General features: G+C 51.8%; 1 protein-coding gene across 1 annotated transcript; it reads right to left on the minus strand.

The window, feature by feature from the left end:
* Positions 1-7692: 7692 nt before the first annotated feature.
* Positions 7693-8547, minus strand: LOC127910100 (uncharacterized). The gene has a single exon (XM_052473161.1). It carries the CDS (start codon positions 8545-8547, stop codon positions 7693-7695), a length of 855 nt encoding a protein of 284 aa, XP_052329121.1.
* Between the last annotated feature and the right edge of the window lie 2931 nt (positions 8548-11478).

Here is an 11478-nt window from a genome sequence, read left to right on the forward strand (position 1 = left end):
ATTATAAATCAGGTGAACAGAAGGATTTGAGTTCCTGTATGTTTCTTTCATCACACCATGTCTCGTTAGCCATAAGGCATACGCCCCCGCCCCTCTTCTTACCAGAAAGATGTCTGTTTCTGTCGGCGCGATGCGTGGAGAAACCCGTTGGCTGCACCGCCTCCGATAGCGTCTCTCCAGTGAGCCATGTTTCCGTGAAGCAAAGAACGTTACAGTCTCTGATGTCCCTCTGGAATGCTACCCTTGCTCGGATTTCATCAACCTCGTTGTCTAGAGACTGGACATTGGCAAGAAGAATGCTAGGGAGTGGTGCACGGTGTGCCCGTCTCCAGAGTCTGACCAGAAGACCGCCTCGTTTCCCTCTTTTTTGGAGTCGTTTTTTGGGGTCACTGCATGGGATCCATTCCGCTGTCCTGTTTGAAAGGCAGAACACAGGATCCGCGTCGCGTCCTCGTGCTCCTAGACCTTAGTGCGGCTTTTGATACCATCGATCAACGCATTATTTTGGAGAGATTGGAAACTCAAATTGGTCTACACGGACAAGTTCTGGCCTGGTTTAGATCTTATCTGTCGGAAAGATATCAGTTTGTCTCTGTGAATGGTTTGTCCTCTGACAAATCAACTGTAAATGTCGATGTTCCTCAAGGTTCCGTTTTAGGACCACTATTGTTTTCACTATATATTTGACCTCTTGGGGATGTCATTCGAAAACATAATATTAACTTTCACTGCTATGCGGATGACACACAGCTGTACATTTCAATGAAACATGGCGAAGCCCCAAAATTGCCCTCGCTAGAAGCCTGTGTTTCAGACATAAGGAAGTGGATGGCTGCAAACTTTTTACTTTTAAACTCGGACAAAACAGAGATGCTTGTTCTTGGTCCAAAGAAACAAAGAGATCTTCTGTTGAATCTGACAATTAATCTTAATGGTTGTACAGTCGTCTCAAATAAAACTGTGAAGGACCTCGGCATTACTCTGGACCCTGATCTCTCTTTTGACGAACATATCAAGATTGTTTCAAGGACAGTTTTTTCCATCTGCGTAACATTGCAAAGAAATGTTCTGTCCAAAATTGATGCAGAAAAATTAATCCATGCTTTTGTTACTTCTGGGTTAGATTACTGCATGCTCTACTGTCCAGATACCCGGAAAAAGCACTGAATAAACTTCAGTTTGTGCTAAATACGGCTGCTAGAATCCTGACTAGAACCCAAAAATTTGATCATATTACTGCAGTGCTATTCTCCCTACACTGGCTTCTGGTTAAGGCAAGGTGTAACGGCCATCGTCGGTGGAAGAAGGTGAGGACCAAGGTGTAACGGCCGTCGTCGGAGGAAGAAGGTGAGGACCAAGGTGTAACGGGCCGTCGTCGGAAGAAGAAGGTGAGGACCAAGGTGTAACGGCCGTTGTCGGAGGAAGAAGGTGAGGACCAAGGTGTAACGGGCCGTCGTCGGAAGAAGAAGGTGAGGACCAAGGTGTAACGGCCGTTGTCGGAGGAAGAAGGTGAGGACCAAGGTGTAACGGGCCATCGTCGGTGGAAGAAGGTGAGGACCGAGATGTAATGGCCATCGTCAGTGGAAGAAGGTGAGGACCAAGGTGTAACGGGCGTCGTCAGTGGAAGAAGGTGAGGACCAAGGTGTAACGGCCGTCGTCGGAGGAAGAAGGTGAGGACCAAGGTGTAACGGCCGTCGTCAGTGGAAGAAGGTGAGGACCAAGGTGTAACGGGCCATCGTCGGTGGAAAAAGGTGAGGACCAAGGTGTAACGGCCATCGTCAGTGGAAAAAGGTGAGGACCAAGGTGTAACGGGCCATTGTCGGTGGAAGAAGGTGAGGACCAAGGTGTAACGGCCATCGTCGATGAAAGAAGGTGAGGACCAAGGTGTAACGGCCGTCGTCGGTGGAAGAAGGTGAGGACGAAGGTGTAACGGCCGTCGTCAGTCGAAGAAGGTGAGGACCAAGGTGTAACGGCCGTCGTTGGAGGAAGAAGGTGAGGACCAAGGTGTAACGGCCGTCGGAGGAGGAAGAAGGTGAGGACCAAGGTGTAACGGCCGTCGGAGGAGGAAGAAGGTGAGGACCAAGGTGTAACGGCCGTCGGAGGAGGAAGAAGGTGAGGAGCAAGGTATAACGGGCCATCGTCGGTGGAAGAAGGTGAGGACCAAGGTGTAACGGCCGTCGTCGGAGGAAGTAGGTGAGGACCAAGGGGTAACGGGCCGTCGTCGGAAGAAGAAGGTGAGGACCAAGGTGTAACGGCCGTTGTCGGAGGAAGAAGGTGAGGACCAAGGTGTAACGGGCCATCGTCGGTGGAAGAAGGTGAGGACCAAGGTGTAATGGGCCATCGTCGGTGGAAGAAGGTGAGGACCAAGATGTAACGGCCATCGTCAGTGGAAGAAGGTGAGGACCAAGGTTTAACGGCCGTCGTCGGAGGAAGAAGGTGAGGACCAAGGTGTAACGGCCGTCGTCGGAGGAAGAAGGTGAGGACCAAGGTGTAACGGCCGTCGTCAGTGGAAGAAGGTGAGGACCAAGGTGTAACGGGCGTCGTCAGTGGAAGAAGGTGAGGACCAAGGTGTAACGGGCGTCGTCAGTGGAAGAAGGTGAGGACCCAGGTGTAACGGCCGTCGTCAGTGGAAGAAGGTGAGGACCAAGATGTAACGGCCATCATCAGTGGAAGAAGGTGAGGACCAAGGTGTAACGGCCATCGTCGGAGGAAGAAGGTGAGGAACAAGGTGTAACGGCCGTCGTCAGTGGAAGAAGGAGAGGACCAAGGTGTAACGGGCCATCGTCGGTGGAAAAAGGTGAGGACCAAGGTGTAACGGCCATCGTCAGTGGAAGAAGGTGAGGACCAAGGTGTAACGGGCCATTGTCGGTGGAAGAAGGTGAGGACAAAGGTGTAACGGCCATCGTCGATGGAAGAAGGTGAGGACCAAGGTGTAACGGCCGTCGTCGGTGGAAGAAGGTGAGGACCAAGGTGTAACGGCCGTCGTCGGTGGAAGAAGGTGAGGACCAAGGTGTAACGGCCGTCGTCAGTCGAAGAAGGTGAGGACCAAGGTGTAACGGCCGTCGTTGGAGGAAGAAGGTGAGGACCAAGGTGTATCGGCCATCGTCGGTGGAAGAAGGCGAGGACCAAGGTGTAACGGCCGTCGTCGGAGGAAGAAGGTGAGGACCAAGGTGTAACGGGCCATCGTCGGTGGAAGAAAGTGAGGACCAAGGTGTAACAGCCGTCGGAGGAGGAAGAAGGTGAGGACCAAGGTGTAACGGCCGTCGTCGGAGGAAGAAGGTGAGGACCAAGGTGTAACAGCCATCGTCGGAGGAAGAAGGTGAGGACCAAGATGTAACGGCCGTCGTCAGTGGAAGAAGGTGAGGACCAAGGTGTAACGGCCGTCGTCAGTGGAAGAAGGTGAGGACCAAGGTGTAACGGCCGTCGTCAGTCGAAGAAGGTGAGGACCAAGGTGTAACGGCCGTCGTCAATGGAAGAAGGTGAGGACCAAGGTGTAACGGCCGTCGTCAGTCGAAGAAGGTGAGGACCAAGGTGTAACGGGCCATCGTCGGAGGAAGAAGGTGAGGACCAAGGTGTAACGGCCGTCGTCAGTTGAAGAAGGTGAGGACCAAGGTGTAACGGGCCATCGTCGGAGGAAGAAGGTGAGGACCAAGGTGTAACGGCCGTCGTCGGAGGAAGAAGGTGAGGACCAAGGTGTAACAGCCATCGTCGGAGGAAGAAGGTGAGGACCAAGATGTAACGGCCGTCGTCAGTGGAAGAAGGTGAGGACCAAGGTGTAACGGCCGTCGTCAGTGGAAGAAGGTGAGGACCAAGGTGTAACGGCCGTCGTCAGTCGAAGAAGGTGAGGACCAAGGTGTAACGGCCGTCGTCAGTGGAAGAAGGTGAGGACCAAGGTGTAACGGCCGTCGTCAGTCGAAGAAGGTGAGGACCAAGGTGTAACGGGCCATCGTCGGAGGAAGAAAGTTACACCAAGGTGTAACGGCCGTCGTCAGTCGAAGAAGGTGAGGACCAAGGTGTAACGGCCGTCGGAGGAGGAAGAAGGTGAGGACCAAGGTGTAACGGCCGTCGTCGGAGGAAGAAGGTGAGGACCAAGGTGTAACGGCCGTCGTCGGAGGAAGAAGGTGAGGACCAAGGTGTAACGGCCGTCGTCGGAGGAAGAAGGTGAGGACCAAGGTTCAGTGTCGTAAGTGTTCATGATTTTTAATAATAATCCAAACTGAATAACAAAAACAACATGGGCGTGCTCCTACCTATCCTTCCGATTTGGTCCTGCCGTACATACCTACACGTACACTATGGTCACAAGACGCAGGCCTCCTAATTGTTCCTATAATTTCTAAGCAAACAGCTGGAGGCAGTGCTTTCTCCTGTAGAGCTCCATTTTTATGGAATGGTCTGCCTACCCATGTGCTGCAATAGTTTATGTGTCGGGGGGCTAGGGTCAGACTGTTATATCTGGAGTATTTCTCCAGTGTCCTGTGTGAATTTAAGTATGCTCTCTCTAATTCTCTCTTTCTCTCTCTCGGGGGACCTGAGCCCTAGGACCTTGCCTCAGGACTACCTGGCATGATGACTCCTTGCTGTCCCCAGTCCACCTGGCCGTGCTGCTGCTCCAGTTTCAACTGTTCTGCCTGCGGCTATGGAACCCTGACCTGTTCACCGGATGTGCTACCTGTCCCAGACCTGTTGTTTTCAACTCTCTAGAGACAGCAGGAGCGGTAGAGATAGTCTCAATGATCGACTATGAAAAGCCAACTGACATTTACTCCTGAGGTGCTGACTTGTTGCACACTCGACAACTACTGTGATTATTATTATTTGACCATGCTGGTCATTTATGAACATTTGAACATCTTGGCCATGTTCTGTTATAATCTCAACCCGGCACAGCCAGAAGAGGACTGGCCACCCCTCATAGCCTGGTTCCTCTCTAGGTTTCTTCCTAGGTTTTGGCCTTTCTAGGGAGTTTTTCCTAGCCACCGTGCTTCTACACCTGCATTGCTTGCTGTCTGGGTTTTAGGCTGGGTTTCTGTACAGCACTTTGAGATATCAGCTGATGTAATAAGGGCTATATAAATACATTTGATTTGATTTGACATCGGGAGATGCATTTAAAAACGGCCACTAGGGGGCAAGAGTGAGCACTATCACCATCAAGTAGGCTTGGCTTTTGCTAGGACGTTGTGGACTGGGTTGATGGATGGGTGTTGTGGATGGGTGTTATGGATGGGTGTTGATGGATGGGGTTGATGGATGGGGTTGATGGATGGTTGTTGATGGATGGGAATGATGGATGGGGTTGATTGATGGGTGTTATGGATGGGTGTTGATGGATGGGGTTGATGGATGGGTGTTATGGATGGGTGTTGATGGATGGTTGTTGATGGATGGGGTTGATGGATGGGTGTTATGGATGGGTGTTGATGGATGGTTGTTGATGGATGGGGTTGATGGATGGGGTTGATGAATGGGTGTTGTGGATGGGGTTGATGGATGGGGTTGATGGATGGGGTTGATGGATGGGTGTTGATGAATGGGTGTTGTGGATGGGGTTGATGGATGGGGTTGATGGATGGGTGTTGTGGATGGGTGTTGATGGATGGGGTTGATGGATGGGTGTTATGGATGGGTGTTGATGGATGGTTGTTGATGGATGGGGTTGATGGATGGGGTTGATGAATGGGTGTTGTGGATGGGGTTGATGGATGGGTGTTGATGGATGGGTGTTGATGAATGGGTGTTGTGGATGGGGTTGATGGATGGGGTTGATGGATGGTTGTTGATGGATGGTTGTTGATGGATGGGGTTGATGGATGGGTGTTATGGATGGGTGTTGATGGATGGTTGTTGATGGATGGGGTTGATGGATGGGTGTTGTGGACGGGGTTGATGGATGGGGTTGATGGATGGGTGTTGATGGATGGGGTTGATGGATGGGGTTGATGGATGGGGTTGATGGATGGGTGTTGTGGACGGGGTTGATGGATGGGGTTGATGGATGGGTGTTGTGGATGGGGTTGATGGATGGGTGTTGTGGATGGGGTTGATGGATGGGGTTGATGGATGGGTGTTGTGGACGGGGTTGATGGATGGGTGTTGATGGATGGGGTTGATGGATGGGGTTGATGGATGGGTGTTGTGGATGGGGTTGATGGATGGGTGTTGTGGATGGGGTTGATGGATGGGGTTGATGGATGGGTGTTGTGGATGGGGTTGATGGATGGGTGTTGTGGATGGGGTTGATGGATGGGGTTTGTGGATGGGGTTGATGGATGGGGTTGATGGATGGGTGTTGTGGATGGGGTTGATGTATGGTTGTTGTGGATGGGGTTGATGGATGGGTGTTGTGGATGGGGTTGATGGATGGGTGTTGTGGATGGGGTTGATGGATGGGGTTGATGGATGGTTGTTGTGGATGGGGTTGATGTATGGTTGTTGTGGATGGGGTTGATGGATGGGTGTTGTGGATGGGGTTGATGGATGGGGTTGATGGATGGGGTTGATGGATGGGTGTTGTGGATGGGTGTTGTGGATGGGGTTGATGGATGGGGTTGATGGATGGGTGTTGTGGATGGGGTTGATGGATGGGTGTTGTGGATGGGGTTGATGGATGGGGTTGATGGATGGGTGTTGTGGATGGGGTTGATGTATGGTTGTTGTGGATGGGGTTGATGGATGGGTGTTGTGGATGGGGTTGATGGATGGGGTTGATGGATGGGTGTTGTGGATGGGTGTTGTGGATGGGTGTTGTGGATGGGGTTGATGTATGGTTGTTGTGGATGGGGTTGATGTATGGTTGTTGTGGATGGGGTTGATGTATGGGTGTTGTGGATGGGGTTGATGGATGGGTGTTGTGGATGGGTGTTGTGGATGGGGTTGATGGATGGGTGTTGTGGATGGGTGTTGTGGATGGGGTTGATGGATGGGTGTTGTGGATGGGTGTTGTGGATGGGTGTTGTGGATGGGGTTGATGGATGGGTGTTGTGGATGGGTGTTGTGGATGGGTGTTGTGGATGGGGTTGATGGATGGGGTTGATGGATGGGTGTTGTGGATGGGGTTGATGTATGGGTGTTGTGGATGGGGTTGATGGATGGGGTTGATGGATGGGTGTTGTGGATGGGGTTGATGGATGGGGTTGATGGATGGGTGTTGTGGATGGGGTTGATGGATGGGGTTGATGTATGGGTGTTGTGGATGGGGTTGATGGATGGGTGTTGTGGATGGGTGTTGTGGATGGGGTTGATGGATGGGTGTTGTGGATGGGTGTTGTGGATGGGGTTACCGGTACCCCCTGTATGTAGCCTGTTGTATTCAGCATTTCACTGTAAGGTCTACTACACCTGTTGTATTCAGCATTTCACTGTGAGGTCTACTACACCTGTTGTATTCAGCATTTCACTGTAAGGTCTACTACACCTGTTGTATTCAGCATTTCACTGTAAGGTCTACTACACCTGTTGTATTCAGCATTTCACTGTGAGGTCTACTACACCTGTTGTATTCAGCATTTCACTGTAAGGTCTACTACACCTGCTGTATTCGGCATTTCACTGTAAGGTCTACTACACCTGTTGTATTCAGCATTTCACTGTGAGGTCTACTACACCTGTTGTATTCAGCATTTCACTGTAAGGTCTACTACACCTGCTGTATTCGGCATTTCACTGTAAGGTCTACTACACCTGTTGTAATCAGCATTTCAAAGGAGTTGTGGACAGGGGTGGTTGGTGGGTGATGTGGACAGGGGTGGTAGGTGGGTGTGGTGGACAGGGGTGGTAGGTGGGTGATGTGGACAGGGGTGGTAGGTGGGTGTAGTGGACAGGTGTAGTGGACAGGGGTGGTAGGTGGGTGATGTGGACAGGGTGATAGGTGGGTGATATGGACAGGGTGGTAGGTGGCTGTGGTGGACAGGGGTGGTAGGTGGGTGATGTGGACAGGTGTGGTAGGTGGGTGTGGTGGACAGGTGTGGTAGGTGGGTGATGTGGACAGGGGTGGTAGGTGGGTGTAGTGGACAGGTGTGGTAGGTGGGTGATGTTGACAGGGGTGGTAGGTGGGTGTAGTGGACAGGGGTGGTAGGTGGGTGTGGTGGACGGGGGTGGTAGGTGGGTGTGGTGGACGGGGGTGGTAGGTGGGTGTGGTGGACGGGGGTGGTAGGCGGGTGTAGTGGACAGGGGTGGTAGGTGGGTGTGGTGGACGGGGGTGGTAGGTGGGTGTAGTGGACAGGGGTGGTAGGTGGGTGATGTTGACAGGGGTGGTAGGTGGGTGTAGTGGACAGGGGTGGTAGGTGGGTGTGGTGGACGGGGTGGTAGGTGGGTGTGGTGGACGGGGGTGGTAGGTGGGGGTGGTGGACGGGGGTGGTAGGCGGGTGTGGTGGACGGGGGTGGTAGGCGGGGGTGGTAGGCGGGTGTAGTGGACAGGGGTGGTAGGCGGGTGTAGTGGACAGGGGTGGTAGGCGGGTGTAGTGGACGGGGGTGGTAGGCGGGTGTGGTGGACGGGGGTGGTAGGCGGGTGTAGTGGACGGGGGTGGTAGGCGGGTGTGATCCCATGATTCTAGATCTCAAAATGTAACCATTGAAATTTCACATTTGGAGAAAGGTGGATAAATGTGTAATGCTGCAGTGATACTGTGAGACCTTGTTGCTAATATACATACTCTCTCTCTCTCTCTCTCTCTCTCTCTCTCTCTCTCTCTCTCTCTCTCTCTACCCCTCTCACTCTCTCTCTCTCTGTACCCCTCTCTCTCTCTCTCTCTGTACCCTCTCTCTCTCTCTCTCTCTGTACCTCTCTCTCTCTCTCTCTCTCTCTCTCTCTCTCTCTCTCTCTCTCTCTCTCTCTCTCTCTCTCTCTCTCTCTCTCTCTCTCTCTCTCTCTCTCTCTCTCTCTCTCTCTCTCTCTCTCTCTCTCTCTCTCTCTCTCTCTCTCTCTCTCTCTCTCTCTCTCTCTCTCTCTCTCTCTCTCTCTCTCTCTCTCTCTCTCTCTCTCTCTCTCTCTCTCTCTCTCTCTCTCTCTCTCTCTCTCTCTCATGCAGTTCATATACAAAAGTTCACACACACACACACCCATACTGGTTGCCCTGACAGATGGCACCTCTGGCTCAGACTGGGAAATGGGAATGTGACAGGGAAGAGAGGGGAAGAGGAGACTGTTCTGGTAAAATAAACACACACACTACTGCCATAATTATCCTGGGTACTGGCCCTGGGATCCACCTGGGGAAAACCCTTGTATGCCAACTCACTGCACCCAGTGACCTACCAGGGGAGAAACACACACACACACACACACACACACACACACACACAAACACACACACTAAACCACTACCGAGGAAACAAAATCTTGTTTACACACAAACAGTGCAATGTCATCAAATTTGCCCTCTCTCTTCCCCTAACATTCTCTCTCCCTTCCCCTCTCTCTCTCTCTCCCCCTAACATTCTCTCTCTCTCTCTCTCTCTCTCTCTCTCTCTCTCTCTCTCTCTCTCTCTCTCTCTCTCTCTCTCTATCTGTTCTCAGTCCAGTCTATTAGAGGAGGTTCTCTCTCTCTCTCTCTCTCTCTCTCTCTCTATCCTTCACTCTCTCTCTTTCTATCACCCTTCTCTCTCTCTTGCTCTGTCTGTAGGGGAATTCAGTGTGTGTGTGTGTGTGTGTGTGTGTGTGTGTGTGGGTGTCTGCCTGCATGCGCTCGTGTGTGTGTTTAAGTTTGTGTGTTTTCTAACTGAGTTAACCTCTAGGGCTGAGTATGACTCAGACAGACAGAGAGAAAGACAGAAAAAGAGAGAGCGAGAAAGAGAGAGAGAGAGGGAGACTGAAAGACTGAGAGACAGACAGGCAGAGAGAGAGAGAGGGGAGAGAGAAGAAGAGAGAGAGAGAGAGAGAGAGAGAGAGAGAGAGAGAGAGAGACAGACAGACAGACAGACAGACAGACAGACAGACAGACAGACAGACAGACAGACAGACAGACAGACAGACAGACAGACAGACAGACAGACAGACAGACAGAGAGAGAGAGAGAGAGATACAGAGAGAGAGAGAGAGAGACAGAGACAGAGGGGAGAGAGAGAGAGAGAGAGAGAGAGAGAGAGAGAGAAGAGAGAGAGAGACAGAGACAGAGACAGAGACAGAGACAGAGACAGAGACAGAGACAGAGACAGAGGGGAGAGAGAGAGAGAGAGAGAGAGAGAGAGAGAGAGAGAGAGAGAGAGAGAGAGAGAGAGAGAGAGAGAGACAGACAGACAGACAGACAGACAGACAGACAGACAGACAGACAGACAGACAGACAGACAGACAGACAGACAGACAGACAGACAGACAGAAAGAGAGAGAGAGAGACAGAGAGAGAGAGAGACAGAGAGAGAGAGACAGAGAGGGGAGAGAGAGAGAAGGAGAGAGAGAGCGAGACAGACAGAGAGAGAGACAGAGAGAGAGAGAGACAGAGAGGGGAGAGAGAGAGAAGAAGAGAGAGAGAGAGAGACATAGAGACATAAAGAGAGAGGTGAAGTCAGTTCACTAGAACCCAGTAACCAGGCCAGTCACTCGTTATAGAGCAGTACTGCATCAGAGCATATTAAAGGCTTAAATAGCGTTTCACACACACACACACACACACACAGTCAGACACAAACACACACACAGTCAGATACACACTCACACATACCAACTGTAATGTACTGAATGCTGTTCATTGACTACAGCTCAGGTGGTGGGCAACAACACATCTGCTACGATGATCCTCAACACGGGGGGCCCCTGAGCGGTGCGTGCTCAGTCCCCTCCTGAACTTCCTGTTCAACCACGACTGCGTGGTGAAACACGACTCCAACACCATCATTACGTTTGCTGACGACACGACAGTGGTAGGCCTGATCACCGACAACGATGAGACAGCCTATAGGGAGGAGGTCAGAGACCTGGCCGTGTGTTGCCAGGACAACAACCTATCCCTCAACTTAACCAAGACTAAGGAGATGATCGTGGACTACAGTAAAAGGAGAACCGAACAGGCCCCCATTAACATCAATGGGGCTGTAGCTGTGCGGGTTGAGAGCTTCAAGTTCCTTGGTGTCCACATCACCAACAAATTAACATGTACCAAGCACACCAAGACAGTCGTAAAGAGAGGACGACAACGCCTTTTCACCCTCAGGAGACTGAAAAGCTTTGGCATGGGTCCCCAGATCCTCAAAAACTTCTACAGCTGCACCGCCTGGTATAGCAACTGCTCGTCATCCACCCACAAGGCTGTACAGAGGGTAGTGCACGGCCCAGTACATCACTGGGGCCAAGCTTCCTGCCATTCAGGATCTCTATAAGAGGCGGTGTCAGAGGAAGGCCCTGAAAATAGTCAAACACTCCAGTCACTCAAGTGATAGACTGTTCTCTCTGCTACCGCACGGCAAGTGGTACCGGAGCGCCAAGTCTAGGACCAAAAGGCTCCTTAACAGCTTCTGCCCCCAAGTCATTAGACTGCTGAACAA

This window comes from Oncorhynchus keta, chromosome 20 (genome assembly GCF_023373465.1).
Source record: "Oncorhynchus keta strain PuntledgeMale-10-30-2019 chromosome 20, Oket_V2, whole genome shotgun sequence".
Lineage (NCBI taxonomy): Eukaryota > Metazoa > Chordata > Actinopteri > Salmoniformes > Salmonidae > Oncorhynchus > Oncorhynchus keta.

Excerpts from the sequence above, each read along its gene's own strand:
- LOC127910100 (XM_052473161.1), bottom strand. The coding sequence starts at position 8,547 with ATGGGATCACACCCGCCTACCACCCCCGTCCACTACACCCGCCTACCA.